General features: G+C 36.6%; 1 protein-coding gene across 5 annotated transcripts in view; it reads right to left on the bottom strand.

Annotated features, from left to right (window-relative positions):
- The window catches only part of ETV1 (ETS variant transcription factor 1), a 97,121-nt gene that overhangs the window by 15,045 nt on the left and 60,728 nt on the right, over positions 1 to 21,348 (bottom strand). For all 5 annotated transcript variants that reach the window (XM_081800466.1, XM_081800467.1, XM_081800470.1 and 2 more), the window contains 2 exons: positions 4,377 to 4,443; positions 2,703 to 2,773 (listed from right to left, as the gene is read on the bottom strand). In XM_081800466.1, the coding sequence (XP_081656592.1) occupies positions 2,703 to 2,773; positions 4,377 to 4,443 (138 nt within the window). The remainder of the gene's footprint in view (positions 1 to 2,702; positions 2,774 to 4,376; positions 4,444 to 21,348) is intronic.

Genomic DNA, 21,348 nt, shown 5'->3' with positions numbered 1-21,348 from the left:
CAGGTCATGATCCCAGGGTCCTGGGATCGAGCCCCACATCGGGCTCCCTGCTCAGAGGAAGCCTGCTTCTCCCTCTCCCACTCCCCCTGCTTGTGTTCCCTCTCTCGCTATGTATCTCTCTGTCAAATAATCTTTAAAATAAAATAAATAAAAAGTCAGGCTCTGGAGCCCCAGAGATGGGATCGCACTCCTAGATCTTATCACTTAAGAGCTATGCCACTTTGGGGACGCCTGGGTGGCTCAGTTGTTAAGCATCTGCCTTCGGCTCAGGTCATGATCCCGGGGTCCTGGGATCGAGTCCCACATTGGGCTCCCTGCTCAGCGGGAAGCCTGCTTCTCCCTCTCCCACTCCCCCTGCTTGTGTTCCCTCTCTTGCTGTGTCTCTCGCTGTCAAATAAATAAATAAAATCTTTAAAAAAATAAAAATAAAAACACATATACAGGAGCTTTCTGTAAATCTATCTTTTTAATCAAGAAAGTCTGGTTTGTGTTACATTTATTTGTTATTTATATATAGTGTAAAAACCAGTAGTATTAAGTAGATTACAGCAATAAGGGTGTTAGTGTTGTAATTCTTCTGGTATAAATCTGGTCAGTTATTTTGTTTTTAACAAACAAATATTCAGTCATAACTCCTGATTATTTACATCTACCTCCAGTCAACCATCCCCAAAAATATGTGGAATTGGTCACACTGGGGATTGAGTGTCTAGGGCCCTACAAACATATCATTGTTAATGCATGAATTTCTCTTCTCCACTATAGAAACAATTCAGACAGAATATATTCAAGCCAATCTATTCACAGTAAGTGTGAATTATAAAACAGACCAGATCAAAGCTTCTTAAAACTTTCTTTTGGTTAATAGACAGACCTACACCTCTTAAAATAATTACAAAAAGAACAACACTTTTAAAAACCACAACCAAAATAAAATTATTCAGTCAATAGCTGTAAAGAAATCATTATGTCATTTTGGTCTAAGCTAGATAATACAGAAGTGTCTCTTCATATTGATTTCAATGACAGTTTTATTTATCTCAGTTTTTCCTTCAGAGACTTAACAAATTTTTTCACGGGGGTAACTGAGCAATTATGCAGAGAGAGTGAAACACTGTCAAATTTTATAATCTCTAGATTGTTTCTGCCTATAAATGTGACGGACTATTCTAGCCTTGTCAATGAAAAAATAACCTTTTGCTTTTCTATTCTCTTGTTCTCTAGGCCTTATCAAATATAAAACTATCTTGCAAAAAACATTTTCTTAGTACAAAGTTGAAGAATATTTAAAAGTCAAAGGGAATAAATAATCAAGATAGATTGCTTCCCTAAACATTAGTGTGACTTAGGCCTGTTAGTAGTTTTGAGCTCTTTTTATTTCCTTATATGTCCATACTGGTAATCAAGATTTCTTAAAATGTTAAGCTCACTAAGAATGAAAAACAAAACAAAACAAAACAAAAAACTGATGGAGTTCATTCCAAAAAGTGAAGGCTTTATGCTTTGTCTTAAGAGAAAAGGCTGTGTTTTAAGAACTGTGACTCTGTTAATGATGCTAACTAGCACATACCACACTGAAGCTCGAAGCTTAAAACTAACAGCTACTTAGAATAAGGCCAAAAAAGTGACCCCTACGAGAGCTTAACCCTGTGACCTTGAGTGAATTTAGCCATTTAAAGGAAGACTAAGGAAACAGATCTTCCCCAAATGATCATTCTTTCTGAGAAAGGACCAGAGTAGCAAAAACCTCAGGAACAGAGTAGTCTTCAAGAAACTAATTAGAGATGGAGAAGCAATCTGAGCATGCACTTTGCTGTTTTAATAATGACAATTAAAAACTTCTGAGAGCTACCAAGTCATTACAGCCATGATCCCTAAAGTTTGTGCAATCAGCTAATCAGAGGGTCCCTGCTCATTTCCTGTTAAATAATCAAAGCAGGAAATATGGAGACCACTCTGAAGAACCACTAAATCAACTAACTGTTCACTTTTCCCCAAGCTTCCTCATAGATGCTGACTTCTGCCACCTTTGTCAAGAAAAAAAAAAAAAAATTCTATCTAACTTGACACTCTTTTCTAAAATCTGGGACCTTTTCACTGCAATAGCGAGTGATATTAAAAGGGTAATGCTTTCCTAACTCCATCTTAAGCAATTACAAAGTAATTGCACATTAGTAATGAACATCTTCCCAGGGGGAAAAAAAAGGAAAAACAAAAAAGAACGACTAACAATCACTAACTAAATGGGCAGCTATGTTGTTCCTGTGTTCCATAATGCATCTTTTCATGAACAGTAAAAGGAAAGAGGCTGCATTAGTCATCTGTGCATCCACAGTAGCATGCTTTCTGTTCTGCTTTGTTAATTATGGGATCAGCTTTCAATAAATCTCGAACAACAAGCCGCATGTGCTCAGCAGGGCAATGGAAAGACCCCTCGTACTCTACACAAAGCTCAGCAAGAATGATAGTCTCTGGTAGTATCTTTAAAAATGAGCTCTCTCATAGGACAAAAGAAAAAGCTTCTGAATAGGGGAAGGAAGAGAGAATTTATAAAAGGTAAAGTTTAGCAAGAGTTGAATGCATCATAAATGATGTGCATGGAAATCTTTAAGTAAGGATGTCAACTGTTTTGAGGAGAGTCAAAGGTGATCTCTCCACTCCCTCTTAAAAAAATGGAACTTGAAGCACAATGAGAAACCTACCGTCAAATTTCTCCGGGACAACACAGGTGTCATCGTAAAACTGCCTGGGGCCCTTCTCAAACATACAGCCTGTGGGAGGAAATAGGATACATTTATTCATGATACAAATGAAGCTCACAAGCAATTTAAATACAGCCATTAACCACAAAAACTGGGGTAGAAAAGGACTTTGCCATTTTTTAGCTCCATGACCTTAGACACACTCTTCAGCCTCTGTGTCTCTGTTTCCTCACCTATAAAATGGGAATGATAATGAATCACCTATCTTAAAGGGGTTGTTGTGAGGATTAACTGATTTAATACAGCAAGTTTAGAATAGTACCTAGTGCACAGTGATATATGACAAGTAGATATTTATATTATCACTACTCCAAGCACAAAGCAGGTAAACACTGCCAAACCTAGAAATTACAAGATACCATCTCCTTTTTCATTTTCTTCCAAGTTTTGTTATTCATGAGACAGGAGGAAAATCAAGATGAGTTACTTATATTTACCTTGCACAATTACCCTGATAAACTGAAACACATTCAGTTTACCTCTTACTTCCCCAGAGAAATATTTAGCTAGGCTAACCTTATGTTTTCATCTTCAACAGCCAAGACAGTTTTAATTTTCCTTTTTAACTGTCCTTTTTTCCTGTAACAAAACTAAGTCCACAGAAAAAATGCAAAATAAATCAACAGCTTTTAGCAATCATTTTCTCCCCCATATATCCTTGACTGTGACCTTCACTGAATCGTTGCCGTCTTTAATTACCAGTAAGAAATTTCATATACTTTAGTCACAGTTTTCTTTCTCAGATGTACTGGTCTCTACGGTGAGTACATAATATTAACAATAGCAGCGACAATAATTACACTGGATTTCTGCTAAATTTTTGGTCCCAAGTATTTTGGATTTACCAGCTTATTATACTCTTCTTTAAATATAAGCATTTACTTCTATCAGTATCACTTATGCAAAACAATCAGTATTAGACCTAACCTAAAGAAGATGCACCTATCCCATCTTACTGAGGAAACAGAACGTTTATGTCATAAACCATGCACATATTTCCAGAAACACCTTAATAGGGAATGTACCCAGAGAAGATCCTTGTTATCCATTACTTTGCAGGTATCAAAGTCCATTAGATCAAAGCTTTCCCACCATGGTTACCATGAACACATCCACAATACAAACTCCCTTCTCTAGGCCTCTCTTGTGAAATTCCATTCTTAACAATTACTTGTCTAAAAATGAAAAATCCAGGATATATAAAGGCAAGTATATTTAAATCTACTCTCTTTTATTTCAAAACACAGACTTAGCTCTTAGAGCAAAACTGAAATTCCTCAAAGATAAACTTCAGTAGAGAGTAGTAAGGTAGACTAATCTATAAAGCACATGTTCTGTTTTTAAAGGATGTGGTTGTTGACAAAAAAAAGAATACAGAAATCCACTTTTCAGCTGTTTATGTGCACATGACTCTTGTTAACAACCAAATTCAAGATAACATGACCTGAAACATCTTCCTTTTACTTTAAAAAGATAAAGTTTTAAAATAGTGGCTTAGGGAACATAAGTGATTTTTTCCATAAAATATAATGATTAATCAAATGACTGCATCTTTGGTACCTCTGATAATTTTGACTGTATTTACAAAGAATTTCAATAATAGAAAACTTAACTTCTGTTCTGCTGGGATGAGCCAGGAAGCCTTCTTGCCTCATATAAATGGAGTGGCAGCTAGGCACTTCTGAAAGAAGAAAAACATCAGTCAAAGAGAAGTTTGGAGCTGAAAATGTGCTTTTACCAACAGAGTGCAGACAGGAAAATAACAGAAACTGACATGAGTCTCCATGAGGGGAGCTTCTCAATGGGTAGTTAACATTTCAGACAGGGCCCACACAGGAAATGGGAAAATGAGGGGCACCTCGGTGGCTCAGTCGGTTAAGCGTCCGACTCTTGATTTCGGCTCAGGTCATGATCTCAGGGTTGTTAGATGGAGCCCCGCGTTGGGCTCCAAGCTCAGCAGGGAGTCTGCTTGAGATTCTCTCTCTCTACCTCTGCCCCTCCCCCAGGTCGCTCTCTCTCTCTCTCAAATAAATAAATAAATCTTAAAAAAAAAAAAAAAGAATGGAAAAATGAGAAGCATATCATGGCAGACACGGATTCTGTTCAACAGGCATGTAAATTCAAAGTTTTCCCCACGTTTACTAAAGGATGGCTCGCCTGCAACCCCACATGAATGTGAGAGTGCCCTTGGAACAAATGGGGTCATGAGTAAAGATACATTTGGGGCATTTGTGGGGTAAATTTGTATATCCCATGGTATTCAAAGCAAAGATCAACAAAGACTCACTCATGGTTTATTTCAGGAACACTGTTAGAAATTATTATGAAAAGACAAAACTGCCACATCTCTTAAAATTACTCTAGTCTTTTAAGGTGACTGCTATTTTTCACCCCCAGATAAAAAGTATGACTGCCTTTTTATTTTGTTAAGCACACAGGTAATATTCAAAACGAATGGGGCTATAAAACAGAAATCCAACCATTTCATAGCAAACACTATTATGATGCTACCTAAGTTAACTCATCACTGAGAAAATAAACTTGGTTAATGGTTAAACTTGAGTCATAGTGATGGCTGTGTATTTAACATGTTTAGTAGCCTAGGTATAGGGAAAAGGACAGACAAATGGACTAGGAGACAAAAGATTAAAATTCCAGTTCTTAACTTACTACTAATAAAGCTAAATGACTTTAGATAAGTCATTCTGTATCTAAGCTTATATAAAATAAAGGGTTGGATCAGATGTTATCTAAAGTCTATTATAGTCGGGGCGCCTGGGTGGCTCAGTTGTTAAGCGTCTGCCTTCTTCAGCTCAGGTCATGATCCCGGGGTTCCTGGGATCGAGCCCTGCATCGGGCTCCCTGCTCGGCAGGGAGTCTGCTTCTCCCTCTCCCACTCCCCCTGCTTGTGTTCTGTTCTCGCTATCTCTCTGTCAAATAAATAAAATCTTTTAAATAAATAAATAAGTAAAGTCTATTACAGGCTCAAGTTCTTTGATTCTGAATAGAATGTCACTCACATGACCAGAGGTTGATTTCTGGTGAAGCCAATGAAGTTGTAGCTTCAGGAAGGACCCTCCATTTACAGGAATCCCTTCCGATGCCCTGCAACTCATTTTGTAGATGCTGTTGCTTTTTCTTTTTCTTTCAGAAGGTTCCCCAAATTTTATATTTTAGGTCCCATGAACCTGGGCCCAAGCCTGTACATAACATATAAGATTCTATAGGAATGTTTAAATATATGTGACTAAATTAATTCTATCATCTGTAGGTATCCTCAAGTTTTTGAAACTTTCAACACATACAAAAATAAACTTATAAAATACAAAGGACAAATGTCCTATTTAATATAAGAGTATGTCCTCCATTCTACCACTTGTAGCAAGTACATGATTTCTGAACAAGGAATAAAGAACATTTAAATGAATTGGAGCTAAAGACCCTCATCTCTTCTTAACTATCCATCCACAGACTTTCATGTTATAACAGATAATTAGCACTATTTATTTGGCCTAGGGGCCATTCTTTCTTGGTCTGGAATGTTCCATTTTTAAAGTCTATCTGATTTTTAAAAAAAAAAAAAAAATTTGCCTGGTGATTAATGTCAACCAAAATATGAGATAATTTTTCAAAGAAAAAAGCTTACATGGTTTTAGTAAAAAATATCTTAATGGCAATTTGTAATAGCGATAACACTTAAAAAGTATGTAGAAATCAACAAGCTTATGAGTTGAAAACAATATAGAACTCATTATCAAACATTTTAGAACACCATGCCTTCTTTATATAACATATGATCTAGTATATAATTCTGACCCTGCAAAAGACAGAGTTTATCTTGTTTCTTGATATCAAGAAACTTATAATAGGGTTGCAGAGTAGTTGAACTTCTGCGTTACCAAAGAGCTAGCAGTCCATTTTATCCATACTTTTTAACCAGTGGTACTTCAAATTAATTTTTAATGTTATGTTGATTTATTGCCAGGCATAGGACCCTCAGAGCAGCTGGGCCTAGGAGGGACAGTGTTAATGACTCTGCCATCAGTTCAGCAGCTGTTTAGAGGTAAGAATTTTGTTGTACCAATGTTGACAGCCTGCCACAAAACACTTTTACTGACTGCTGCCCAGCTGGGGTATGGCTGTAGGCTGCTCTTGAGGCAGCTAGAGGAAAACCTATAGATTAAACTCTATTATATGTAAGTGTGACTAAATGCAGTCTTTCCCCCCAGTGGGGGACAAAAAGAGGAGGAGAGGAAATTCAAGCATTTATAAGAAACGCTCAAGTCAAAGTTGAAGGAACATCTTATAAAAGTGCTGTAACATAATACAAAATAAGCACGATCCTGGGCATGTGACATCAAAGATAGAATGTGATGATCATTTCACTAATTCCCACGTCTCTACGGACCTTGCCGATTTGTTATTTCTTGTGCTAATTCTGTAATATTTTTTCATAAATTCTACTTATCAATATGACATTTAAAGTATACTGATTTAGGGGCACCTGGGTGGCTCAGTTGTTAAGTGTCTGCCTTCGGCTCAGGGCATTATCCCGGGGTCCTGGGATAGAGCCCCGCATCGTGCTCCCTGCTCGGCGGAAAGCCTGCTTCTCCCTCTCCCACTCCCCCTGCTTGTGTTCCCTCTCTCGCTGTGTCTCTCTCTGTCAAATGACTACATAAAATCTGTAAAAAAAAATAAAAAAATAAAGTATACTGATTTAAAATTCATAATAAATTAATGATTTATAATAAGGCTAAAGCCAGAACCTCTATTACACTTCCAGAGACCAAACTTGAGATCTAAGTTCTAAGAAAAGCCATGAGTGGCAATTTAGGGGGGAAAAATACATATATAAGAATATAATTGTGTTTTTGCCATTCTTAATACTATTTATTATACTCCGGAGTAAATAAAATTAACATCAGCTCTTGAAATTGAGACACTTGGCGAGCACTGTTTAAATCCAGTCTATCCTTAAAATCGGTATCCCTTATAGAGTCCAGAGAAGCCTGAAAAAAATATGGCTAAGAGGAGTTTATTCCCCTCAAGTAACTAAAGTCATGTTATCCTAAAGTGGTATCAGTTAATTTATGACTATCAGAGTGGGTCAGACTCTAATCAAATTGTAGAAACATTTCCAAAGTGATTATTCAATCAAATGACTAACATGGTTAATTAGGAGCCATAAACATTGCTCTGAAGTTCATCAAAGTAATGACTTGCCCAGAAAAAATTACTGCTAATTAAATTGCCTGCTGCTTTCATTTCTACCTTATCTAATAAAAAATCCAACCAATGAAGTTTGGCATTACATTTTAACTTTTGCTAAATGCTCAACTAAGAACCAAACTAGCTAAGCGGGGACTTCAAAGGCAAACGTTCTGTGGTAGGAAATGGAGGCCTTGCATACATATGCATTCATGTGTTTTCATGGAATAAAGCTCCCAAAATTCAGCAACAATAACGAACTGCTGTTTAACCTAAGCACAAATGTTACTAGGACAGCGTATTCATTCTGCTCTATTAGGTGTCCGTAGTTCATGATGTTAGGGCCATGAGCACAGCACTGTGATTACAAATGTGCTCCTTGTCTTCTAACAGACCTGATTTTGAACCTCAGTTCTGGTATTTCGTGGGAGTATGACATTTTGTTAGTTTTTTCACATCTCTAGCTCTCAACTTCCACATCTGTAAAATGGGAATAATATGTGATATCCTTCAAAGGGTTGTGGAGAGGGACCCTATGGGCAACATTTCACTTAATGCCAAACAGTGAGGATTCAAGATACGTGCTTATCCTTAATAACAGAAACTATTTTTAAGTGTCCCGCACGAGTGTTTAAAGTGAGTGAACCACAGTACTTAAAACTAAAAATAATTACGTATTTAAATTATTTTATATCTTAATTTGCTGTTCTTAAAACAATTACTTAGTGAGAAGGATGAACCTGTGATATTTAAAATATACTGATTTAAAATTCATTATAAATTTATGATTTATCAGGTTTAAGTGAGCATCTCTATTACATTTTCAAAATATTTGGAGGTACCGCTTTTGAGCTTCTTTTTACAATGTTATGCCCTGATGTTTGCTGCTAAATGACTTTGGTTTAAAAAGTTTTTAATTCAGGAGTGCCTGGGTGGCTCAGTCGGTTAAGTGTCTGACTTTGGCTCAGGTCATGATCCCAAGGGTCCTGGGATGGAGCCCAGTGTAGAGCCCCATGTGGAGGCCCACCTTGAGCCCCCAGGGAGTCCTGTGCTCAGCGGGGAGTCCCCTTGCCCCTCCCCCTCTGCCCCTCTCCTCCATTTGTGTTCTCTCAGTCTCTTTCAAATAAAAAGTTTTAAATTCAATCTATATATTGAATTATGTAAATTTAAGACAAAGGATTTTATATTATTTTGAAATGTATGGATCAAAAAGCACAACAATAGGACACTTAGCATGGGCCCAGTCAGCTTGCTGAAACTAAACTGCCTGTAATTTGTCACGCATGAATTCGGGGGATGATTAGCTGATCTAACATGCTACAAAAATTCAAAGCAGCAAAGCACTGTTGTCATTTCAATGCACTAGTTAATGCAGGGGCACTTAAGAACAGTAAACTAACACCTCAAACTATCTGATTTGATTAGTCTTCACCTTTAGTAATACCGTTAAAATTGCCTTTAAATTAAGATAGGTATGAAACTAAAGAGTTGAGTTTTCTGTCTCTTGCATCTTAAAGCCATATTGGGAAATACAGCGCTGATTTGGGGAAAATGCCTCTCTTTCACTGGATGCTTTTGGTTAAACGCTTCTAGCAATAATCAGTGTGATAGCTTAATTAGGCATTCAAGTCTCTGAGAGTAAATGAGAAATCCCTATAAAAGAGGAATAAGTCCAATGTTGTATTTTTACATGATCTTGCCTTCATATGAGCATGCAATGGAGAAAGATGGATTTTCTATACACTTGACCAACTCCTTGAGGAGGTAATGGGGACAAAATCACGTCTACCTAAACTTGTGTGTCATACATTGATGATGGTGGAAAACTTGGCACATTAAATGTCCAGGGCTAAAATATGTGTGTAGACATACATCTGAAATTATCAGACACTTTGTGGAAAATATGTGTGCATGTGTGTGTAATTCAATGCACACAGAGGAGTTTAAACAAGTTTTTCAAAGACACGTATCTATTATCTTAAGAAATATTGAGTTGTACCAAGAACTAATGACACAATTCTCATTCAAGAAAGAGGAGCTTTTAATACATTATTTGTTAAAAAAAAAAAAAGATAAAAAATAAAGAGGAGCTTTATGACATATCTTGCCAAAGTTTTATCCGTCTTAAACTTCATGTTTTACTGTTTTGTTTGTTTCTTCCCATTTCCTGGCACAGTGTTTAAAATCCAAAGCTTTTCTAGAGTGCATAAATAACATGAGCTTTGTGAAGATGTAGTTAAATGCAAATGCATCCACATACAGCCTAGTGTAGCATCATTTTACTATGCGTTTCCACTTGCCACATAAAGAGATTTCACGTGGCTAATCGAGAAAATTATATTTTATAAAGTTTTCTGAAAAGGATGCTAAGGGGAGGGAATTTTTGTTTACACCCATGGGATCTCTCTATGAGCGAACAAATCTAAAAGTAATTAACTCTAAAAATAAGGCCCAGGATAAGTATGTCTGAATTCACTTGAGAAAGAAGAAGGCCAGTGGGATGGCACAAAAATGAAGCTTTGTAAGACCTGTTTGTCATCAGTCACAAAAGCTCCACATGGATGTAATAACATCTTAGTCACTGAACCTCATATAAAAAAAGCAAAAAAGTTGGACTTGGCTGAAATCTTAAGAGAATGATGAAGTTAGTATGACCTCATTCACACTTAGATGGGATCTTTTTCATTAGGATTTTTAGTAAACTGTGAATATAAATAATGTAAAATCTGCAGAGATATTCTCTTCCACCACAGCTCAGAGATGCGGACTCTATTGCTGATAGACTTTGAGGACAGAAAGAGCACCACGTTAGTCTTTATGGTGTAGTGTTTGCAAGATATCAAAAAAAAAAAAAAAAAAGTAATGTTATCTGCATTCAGGTACTTTTAAAACATAAAGGCTATGTAACATGAAGTAACAGTATAGAATAGTATTGCTATGAGACGACAAACTTCTCTTGTAAGCATGTGGGTTTTGGGGGGAAACAGTATTCTACACAAATAATGACCAGATTCAGATTTAGCTTATATGATCTAGTAGGCTGACAATTCTACAAGTTTTACAAGCCTGTGAAGTTTTATTAAGTTAGAGTCAAAAATAAAATTGAAGCGATAGGAAATATAAGTACAACTGTAACCTTGACTGTTTATTAGATATTATTGTACTCCGACAGTTTACAAAAGTTTAAAAGAAAATACAAGAATAGATGCCATTAGCTGCTAAAACAGGGCCACAAGAGAATTCTGAAGAGGGGAACGTTTTAATGTTGAGTTTCAATACTGAATCATTCCCCTTCTGGAATCTACATGATGTGAAGCAAACACATCATGAATTGCTTTATCCTCTCCCTTTCATCTCTCCTTGGATCACTGCAATATTCAGATATCTATTCTAATTGCTTTGAACATGAATATACTAGTATGGAGTTCTGTAGGATGGCTTCACTCCATCGCAGACAGAACAGTACAATAACTTGTTGGTCTTACACAATAGGACTCTCTTCACCGAAGAGTATCTCTCTCACTTTGTCTTATCCTCTAGCCCCCAAAACGGTATTTGCAAGCATTAGAAATAATAATGGCATCTTATTCAAGGACTAGCAGTCTTTCAGGAAATCTCTAGGAGTCAAGATAAAAATCATACCAACAGAAATCCCTTACTCTTGCCTGGACCCCTACTACTATAGATATGAGTAACTTTACACACATAATCCTATCTAATCCTTACAAAAACAGAAAGGTAGAGGAATTATATGCCCCTTCTTATAAATGAGGAGATGAAGAACAAAAGGTGTAACAAAACATGTCTGCTACGACAAAGAGAGGAAATAGTAATCGGGCTCAGAATTCAGTGTAATATTTCCAGTGTCATACAAAGTGGGTGGTTTTGTTTTCTATTGCTAAGAAAAACAAATACAGGCGGGTAAAGCAGTGCACAGTGGAGGCCCACACACTGAAACAAAGGGTCACCAGGATGGAGTATTCCAAGACTCTTCTCTAAATTTAAGAAAATGGTAAATAAATCACAATGACACATGCTTGTCATTCTCTCAGTTTTGTTTTGGTTGCTTTTCACATCTATCTTTGAATATCACTCCTTGTAAAATTTTCCAGACGGTACTTGAAACAATTAACTAAAAATTCTCTCACACACACATGATAAAAACCATAATCATCTATTTAATGTGATAAAAATTCCTTGAAAAGGTTTCAATTAAGTTAGTCATGTGTTAGGTAAAAATATTTTATGGAAATAAAAAGTATTCCTTTTCCTCTAAACTATTAAATAGTAACTCACTTAAGTATACAAATCCTGTAAGTGAAAAAAAATTCTGTAACCACATTCTATACTTAAAAATCTATATTCAAGTACTTCTTAAAAAATAAATAATATTTATCTTTCCTCTCGTTCACATTCATGAAACACACATATGCATGTGCACACACACACACACATACACAGATCCAAATATGCATCCTTAAACTGTTTCATTTAATTTCAAATCTTAATTGCACATATAAAAACAGTTGTATGATCATTTCGTCCACTTGCAATAAGCAGTTCTGGCCTAAACATCCTGATGGTTTTCTTTAAAAAGAAACTAAAAATCCCACAGTATAAAAGTCCTCTCCCCTCCCCCTTTTAATTCCCTTTTTTGATGTTAGTACAAGTCACAAGCAGATTATACCTCCCTTCCCCCTTTCCTGCCTGTAAAATCCAAGTTAGACAAACACTGTGTGGCTGAAATGACATATTTGAATGGAATTCAGACCCACCAGTTCCTGTTTATGTTTCTGATTTGAGAATGTTGTCTTCTCATTCACTATACATTAGGAACACTGCAAGGCCATAAATAGTGTTGGGTTACATGCAGGCAGAACCAATGAGCATTAATCATTACTTCTAGTCAACTGGCAAAAGCAGCAGCTGATGGAACACTACACCCTTCAGCTCTGTATAAATGGACATTCCAGAGAGTAAGAGTGTGTGCATGTGTGTGTGTGTGTGTGCGCGTGTGTGTTTCCTTTCAGTCTCCATTTTATGAATGAAACTCCAGGCTCTATAGAGTCCATTCATGTAAGACAAATGCTTCCAGGGCTCTGCCCCCAGGGATCAATCAGTCATGGGTAAAACTGATATGATTGGTTTAAGACAGCCTTCAGCCTTCCATTACTGACTTAAAATGCAGTCCCTGTCCATTTGACCTGTGTTAATGCATAAAGAGTAAATCCAGACCATAGTCTCAATTCTCAAATCAAATCACTAGCCAGTGCCACTTACTGTAACTGTAGATTTAGAGCATATTTAAATATTTCTTAGAAAAAGCGATAGAGTGGACCAGAGTACTGTTTTGGGAGATTTGCTATTTTAACTCGGAAAAATGAGGAAAACCCATATGAGGCACGCGGGGCAATAAAAAGCAAAGTCAGGTTGTGAGGCCAATCCCTGACCTCTATTGTAATAACAAAATCAATTAGGAAGATATCACCGTCACTTTTCACAAGTGAAGCACCTAAAAATCAGAGATTAAGTGATCCACTAGTCCACAAATCACTGGCTGAGTAAAAGAAAATTATCTTTGGATGTTAGAGAAACAGAATGTTAACATTTTCTGAAGGATCAATAGCTCATTCCTTTAAATTCCCAAGTGACTCTCCAGCTGAATTTTTTGAAGCAACAGTTTTAAAGTTAGGATGGAAAAAAAAATGAGCTGCCATGTTTTAGGAGAAAATGTAGCCATAAGCAAATGATGCTTACTAATGGAATAGGGCCAAGGCTTGGCCTTTGGGAGTGTTAAATATCAGGTACAAAAAGCCAAAGTTCATGAAACCATAATCATCACTGCACTGGAAATTACTAAAGATGGTAATGCCTAAAAATATCTGGAGTTTTTAGAAGGAAAAAAGCTATTTATGAGCAATTATGGGAATGATTTGTGAAGAGTCAATCATATACCAAACACTGTTAAGCACATAATAGGTTTTATCAGCCATCTGTAACTTGGTCCTTGACTCCAGAGGGAAGAAACCACTTCTCTCTTCCAGGGGCCTAAAGCCATACGGGAAAACAGTTGCAGTCAACAATCTCTGTATACATCTCCAAACAATTTCTCACGAAATTTTTACCATGCCTGCTGAAGAAGGAATGAGGAGAAACGTAAAAGATGCCTAGTCTTTGGTTTTAAACCTGTGAAGGATTATCTACTGTGGCGTCATGACAATTTAATATGTACCTTCCAATTTCTATATCTGATAAATAAAAGAGAAGAGAATAAAGTTACCAACATATTTTAGAATTCAAAATTGAAATACCTGACAGAGCCAGGCGGGGAGATAATAAAGAATTCTATAATCTCCCAGCCAGAGAAAATATGGAACAGAGGCAAGACCACTGACGAGTGAACATACAGTTCACTCTTTATTCAAGGCTTTAAAATTTTTTTCTTCTACTTGAGATGGTTCAACGATATGTAAATAAATGATGAAATTAAGCTGAATATTTTCAAATGTAATATTTCATATTTAGAAATTTTAAAATTATCATTATTGGCTGTAGGACCTTCCATTTTGGAGATGAGGAAGGCTGCTGGTTTATGGCAAGCCTGGGTGTTTAAAATAAGTATCAGAAGCTCTTACTCCCTCTGTTCCATCTGACTTTAATTAGCATTTTTCAACAGTTTCCTTTTGTAATCACTACATTCCTTGTGTTTCTTGAACAATATGTTTGGTTGTTTACTTATGTGTAACTCAATTGTTCAGAAAAGATGTAAGAAAACTTATTAGAAAATATGCATGAGGTCAGTTTCTCTAAAATATATATCTCCTCTTGTAAATAAATAATAAAAATCATTTAAAAATAATAAATGCTGATGACAAAATTTCTGAGATACTACTCTAGTAGTAGTAGTAACACTCATTCTGGTAATAGTTTAGAGCTAAACTACTACGTAATTGTGGTCTTCTGAATTTTGTTCTCTTGTTTTCACTTTTTTGAAATTTTGTGTCAGTTGAATCAATCGATGGAGGCCCTGAAGAATCTTCTCCAAACTCATAAAACACTATTTATTTATATTTCTATGTGGCAGCAGAAAATAATTATGTTCATCTTGCTCTGTCATCCACTGATTCCAACCTGTAACTTTCACTTTAAAACCTTATTATAAACTTTGGAAGGGGAACCCCAAGCAAGGCTTACTAGAACTAGCATTAAAAATTACTTGACCAAGGTGCCTGGGTGGCTCAGTTGGTTAAGCGACTGCCTGTGGCTCAGGTCATGATCCTGGAGTCCAGGGATCGAGTCCCACGTCTGGCTCCCTGCTCATTGGGGAGCCTGCTTCTCCCTCTGACCCTCCCCCCTTCTCATGCCCTCTCTCTCTATCAAATAAATAAATAAAATCTTTAATAAATAAATAAATAAATAAAAATTACTTGACTACTTTTCCTATGATTTGACTAAGATGAGTAGCCACCAACACAGCAAAAACACAGAAGAAGAGTGACAATGGAAAAATCTTCCTCCCTTGCCATTTTAGAAACCCAAGAGGATTTATATTTAACTCTCTATGTCTAAAGTGCCAGCTTGGGCCTATATGAGGACCAGATATATTTGTCAGCTCTGACAGCTGAGAGTTGAACATATTCTTAGTTTTCACATACTTAACATGAGGTAAATATGTTTTCAGTGTTTATTTCATCATTTCTCTACCTATATATAATTTTTTCACACGCTAAAGACAGAAAATCTTTCTTTAAATTTATGAAGGCTTGTCTATTGGCTTTTACTAAAGGCCTAAGGTGACAAAGAAGGATATGGGGTACTTGGGAAGGTTGCTTGGATAAAGAATGGATTTAAAAATGGAGGATGGAAAAGTCCTACCATATTCTTCCAGATGTAAGCTTTCCTTGTGTCTCTTTTATATAATGCAGTCCCTCATAAGCTTTCTGGCGAAAAATGGATTCAACTGATAAAAGTTTGAAAATGACTCCTCAAGTTAAATTCTAAGCCTTTGAGAGCTATCAAAAAAAAATTTTTTTAAGATTTTATTTATTTTTATTTTTTTTTAAGATTTTTTATTTATTTATTTGACAGAAGGAGACACAGCGAGAGAGGGAACACAGCAGGGGGAGTGGGAGAGGGAGAAGCAGGCTTCCCGCAGAGCAGGGAGCCCGATGCGGGGCTTGATCCCAGGACTCTGGGATCATGACCTGAGCCGAAGGCAGACGCTTAACGACTGAGCCACCCAGGTGCCCCAAGATTTTATTTTTAAGTATCTCTACACCCAACATGGGGCTGGAACCTATAGCCCCATGATCAAGAGTTTAATGCTCCACTGACTGAGCCAGCCAGGCGCCCTGAGCTACCAAAAATTTTAACAAAGATGGGTGATACCCAATAAGAAGGCTCAGATAAACTCAAAGTTCATATATAATCCAAGCATTTTAGAGTTAGAAGATCTGTTAGCTAATTTTTCCTTCTAATTATTACTAAGCCTTTTCCAGAAGACCTATTATGGAAAGTCACTTCTTTGACAATCTCAACTATTGACAATGTTTATATTTTTTTAAAAAGAAACAGAATGCATTTTAATCCTAAATGTCACTGGAGGTCCCATATTTTCCTCTCTTACAACAGTGAGCACCTAATAATTAGAATAAAATTTGGGGACCATCTAATGTAAAGGAAAAGCACACATTAGGTCTCAGTGCAGATACTTCCATTGCTCTGAATCAGGTAGAGTTTTGACAAACCACAGAGAAACTGAGTCCAAAAATTAGAGTATAGGATCAATAACATAGGTAAGAAATGGTGGAGTAAAGTACTTTATTTTGGACAACTATGTAGAAAGACGGTGGTGAACAGTGTACTAAACTAAGAAAATTTTGGTTCCAGTTTTGACTGTTTTACAAAATATCTGTGTACCTGGAGATAAGTTAATAGGAATGAGCCTCAGGCATTTTATCTGTACAACTGAGGTGTGGGGAAGGAATGTGAACTAGATAATATCCAAGAACTTTCAGGAGTTTAAAATTTTCTAATTCTGTGAAACAACTCTTTGTGTCAATTTCCCAATTTAAAATTAGCATTCACAACATTTGCTACCATATGTGTGTTATTTGCCTCCAAACTGAAGGAAGGCCTCATCAGTACCACAGAGTGGCCCTACAAAACACCATTAAAAAATATAACACAACTAATGAATCATTGAACACTATACCAAAAACTAATGATGTACTATACGGTGGCTAACTGAACATAATAAAATACATATATATAAAACATTTTCTTCAGGAGACACATGATGTCAGCTTTCTCCACTACCCTCTCCTTCTACTTGTTCCTCTCCTGAAGCTCAAACCTTGTCTGCCATTTTCTGATTTCAGCAACTCTCTTCCTGCCCTTGAAAGTTCTCCTTTCCCCCTCTCCATCCCCAGCTCTTAGATTAAACTGCTCCACTCTTGGCTGGGAGGCATCTTTTAAACTAAGGAGAGTAATAGAAGAGGCCCTGAGAGCTAAAAGCATCTTATTAATGTACTACCCCTCCAATCAACTCTTAGGTTGAGATTTTTTATGTATCCCAAAATGCAAAGGAACAAAGCACTAATTGTGGATTGCAAACACCACGCAGGGATGAACTGGAAACCCACCAAGTAGCATAATAATTCTGCTCCCACCTCTAAGGCACTACTGGACACAAACTAATAGCAAGTCAGTTAGCTTTGCATCATGTGAGACTATAATATCATCCTTTACTTAGCACTCTTCACTTAAAGGACTGATGTGATTAATCTGGACACTTCTGCAACTCCAAATGGGTTGATATTTTGAAATATAATACTTATTCTGTCTGATTAGAAAAGCAGTACCTAAGCATGGTTAAAATGCAAAGCACTTTACAGACAAAATAGAAATTGCTTAGAATATCATCACCCATATAGAGCCACAGTATGTCTATACTGGGTCTTATTTTGAATGAGTCATACATTACATATGTAATATTCTTTTTTACTCAGATTTCATTAAATTTTTTCAAAGATTTTATTTTTAAGTAATCTCTATACCCAACATGGGGCTCAAACTCACAACCCTGAGATCAAGAGTCACAAGCTGTATGACTGAGCCAGCCAGGTGCCCCTCATTATTTTTTTTAGTATATATTTTTTAAAACCTGACTTCAAATGGCTGCCTAATATTTCTCTAATGGATAGCTATAACTTATTCTATCTTTCAATTACTCTATACTTGTAACATTTCTCTCTCACTCAAACATTCATTGTGCCTTCCATTCTCTAACATAATTTCCAGGGTGAAATGACCTGATTACAGTGTATGAACATCGTGTGCTGATATTTTCTTGAATCAAACTTTAGTTTAATCTTCCCACCACCCCCCTAAAAATGCTACCATGTGAACTATCAAAAAGGAGGGAAGGAAGGAAGGAAGGGGAAGAAAAGAAAGAAAGAAGAAAAAGAAAGAAAGAAAGAAAGAAAGAAAGAAAGAAAGAAAGAAAGAAAGAGAAAGAAAGAAAAAGAAAGAAAAAAGAAAAAGAAAGAAAGAAAGAAAGAAAGAAAGAAAAAGAAAGAAAGAAAGAGAAAGAAAGAAAGAAAGAAAGAGAATCAACTAACAACTCCAGTGAAATATGTTGCTCTGAATATATAAAATATTTGCCTCCTTGGGCATTGTGAATCTGCAAAACCTCATATGCAAACATGAAAATGGGAAAATAATTATGATTCTATGAAAGTGGGGCACTGCATAAGGAACTCCCACGAAGCACTCAATGCACATTCAATTAATGTAGTCACTTGGCCATTAGGGCAAGAAAGAGAAAATCATGGTGGATTCAGGAGAAATGAACCAACTAACAAAAAAACCTGTGTACTGCTTTGTGCAGTACTATTAGGCTAGAGAAGATGAGAAAGAAAACAATAATAACAGATGTGATTATTTAGAACTCAATATCCTAATATAATCGTGATCACACTCTACTAGGTCACCAAACTGTCCCTAAATACATTTTTTTTTATCTTCTCCAAGTGTCCTCTGATACAGGTTTTCTTCTCTTCTCCTGAATAATAATTTCTACCCTACTAACATAATATTTTGCATTTTTTTTAGCTTGAACACTAGGCAGTTGAAATTGCATTCCTGTAATTATAATTATAACTAATAGACCTTCCATTTCCCATGTCATAATTAATGTCAGGCTTTATTAGAGCATAATCATGCTGCCTTTTCACTTACAAAGCTTCTTTTATTTTCACAACATTTATGTTATATTGAATTAAGCAATAAAGAGTTCTAGAGGCCTTCTGAAAGGAAAACCTTTGGATCACAGATGCTAAGTAAACTATGAAATGTTTTTGCATTGTTTTTAAATCACATAAACTATTTTCTAATGTCCCATTTGCTCAACCTCAGTAAGTGAACCAAGAAATCAATGATCCAGCAATAAATACATTAGATTCCCTAAAAAGATTATTTAATGTGCTCTAGCAAGGATGAAAGAACTAATGACCACAAAACAAAATATTTGGAGATCATCCTTGTTGATTGCAATGTATGAATGTATGACATATACAGACACGTCAGCCAACTCAACTGCAGCAACTTAGTGGCCAGGGAAATACATTTTGATACTTGCATATTAATTTTTCACAAGCCCTGGTTACACACTGTTACTGAAGTTTTTTTTAGACCACAACCAGAAGACACAGCTTTACGACTTAACTATTCAAACAAAACAGAACTGTATCCTATTGGCAATACTGAAATTAGAATTCAAAGGTGCCATACAACTTCTTTAGCAATCCGCAATAGAATTTAGAGGGAAGAAAGGAATCTAAATTAACAGCTTCCCAAATGTTAAACAACTATCCTACAAGTCACGTGCAAGGTATTATGGTACACTTAACAGAAGACATGCCCTATATCCCTTTAAAATAGGATACTGGACAGTTACAGACAGAATGGTTATGTCCCCCACAATTCACTGTAGATGCCCTAATGCCCGGTGTGATCGTATTTGGAGATGGGGCCCCTGAGAGGTAATAAGGGCTGGATTAAGTCAGGAGGGTGGGACCCCCCATGATGGAATTGGTGCCTTTATAAGAAGAGGAAGAAGGATCAGAGCTCGCTTACTCTCTGTCACATAAGGGACACAGTGAGAAAGTGGCCATCTGCAAGGCAGGAAGAGGGTCCTTCCCAGGAATGAGATCTGCCGGCACCTTGACCTTGGGACTTCCCAGCCTGCAGAACTGTGAGAAATAAATGTGTGTTGTTTAAGCTTCCCAGTCGATGGTAGTTTATTAGAGCAGCCTGAGCTAAGCCATGGACTATGCTTTTTAGGCTACATCTGTGCTTTTGAGGGTCGAACAGTGACTGACTCTGAAGTTCATATTATGTATGGCCCACCAATAATGCATCTTCTCAAGAAAAGGTACATACGCTCAACACCATGTTATACATAATTTTACATGTTACATAAATATGAGGAAAAGAGATCTATATGGAGCTAATTACAGAATCAAGAAAATGGTTTCAATATCAATCTTGCTAAATTATACACATAAAAACATTTCTAGAACACACAGATACTCTCTAAATGTTATGCCTTATAAGTCCTTTTGAACAAATTATTTGGGTTATTTTATATGTATTTTCTATGTAAAGTTTCTTGAAATCATGGTGACTTCAAAAAACCGTGCAGCAAATATGGTTTGAGGGGGGAAGAGACGATCAGTTAAAAGGATTTGAAATTTATAGAGAAAAATGAATCCCATCTATAAAATTACTAGATAATAGGATTCTTAATTATGGACAGAAACTATGGACAAATATACGAAGTTCTAAACATGAAATTACGGTACATTTCAGGTACACTTAGTCTCCAAATTACAGAGCGTGGGAGGCAAGCATTCAAATAAAGGCCCTCATGCCGTATGTTTAAATTTTTTTCATTGTAAACCAACCAACAAACAGATAAATAAATATGTTTTCTCCTCCCATGCCTTGAAAATATACCATTCACAACAAATGGAAGGCCACATCAAATTTAGAATTTGAGGAAATCTCTAAGATTAGCCCTGGAATAGGATGGTAGGGAACCAGCTTCTAGTCTTCAGACCCCAGCTCACCCTGCTTTCTGCTTCTTTTCCTATCCCCATAACCCCACATTGCGCCACATACCATGGGGGCCTCATACGCAGGCAAAGGGGCACATGCAAGCTCCATCCTCATTCAGCTACAAACAGCTACCCAGTGGCCACTTCCTTGGACCTCGGTGTGTACACAGGAGCAACGTGCTCTGCCTTCAGAAAACTGAGCCTGGGATGAAACTGCTCAGGCTCTGGAAGTGGACTTAGGGCCAGTGAGGCAGGGA

This window comes from Leptonychotes weddellii, chromosome 12 (assembly GCF_054177405.1).
Source record: "Leptonychotes weddellii isolate Sample4059 chromosome 12, ASM5417740v2, whole genome shotgun sequence".
NCBI classification, from domain to species: domain Eukaryota; kingdom Metazoa; phylum Chordata; class Mammalia; order Carnivora; family Phocidae; genus Leptonychotes; species Leptonychotes weddellii.
This window is presented reverse-complemented; position numbering and strand designations above follow the sequence as displayed.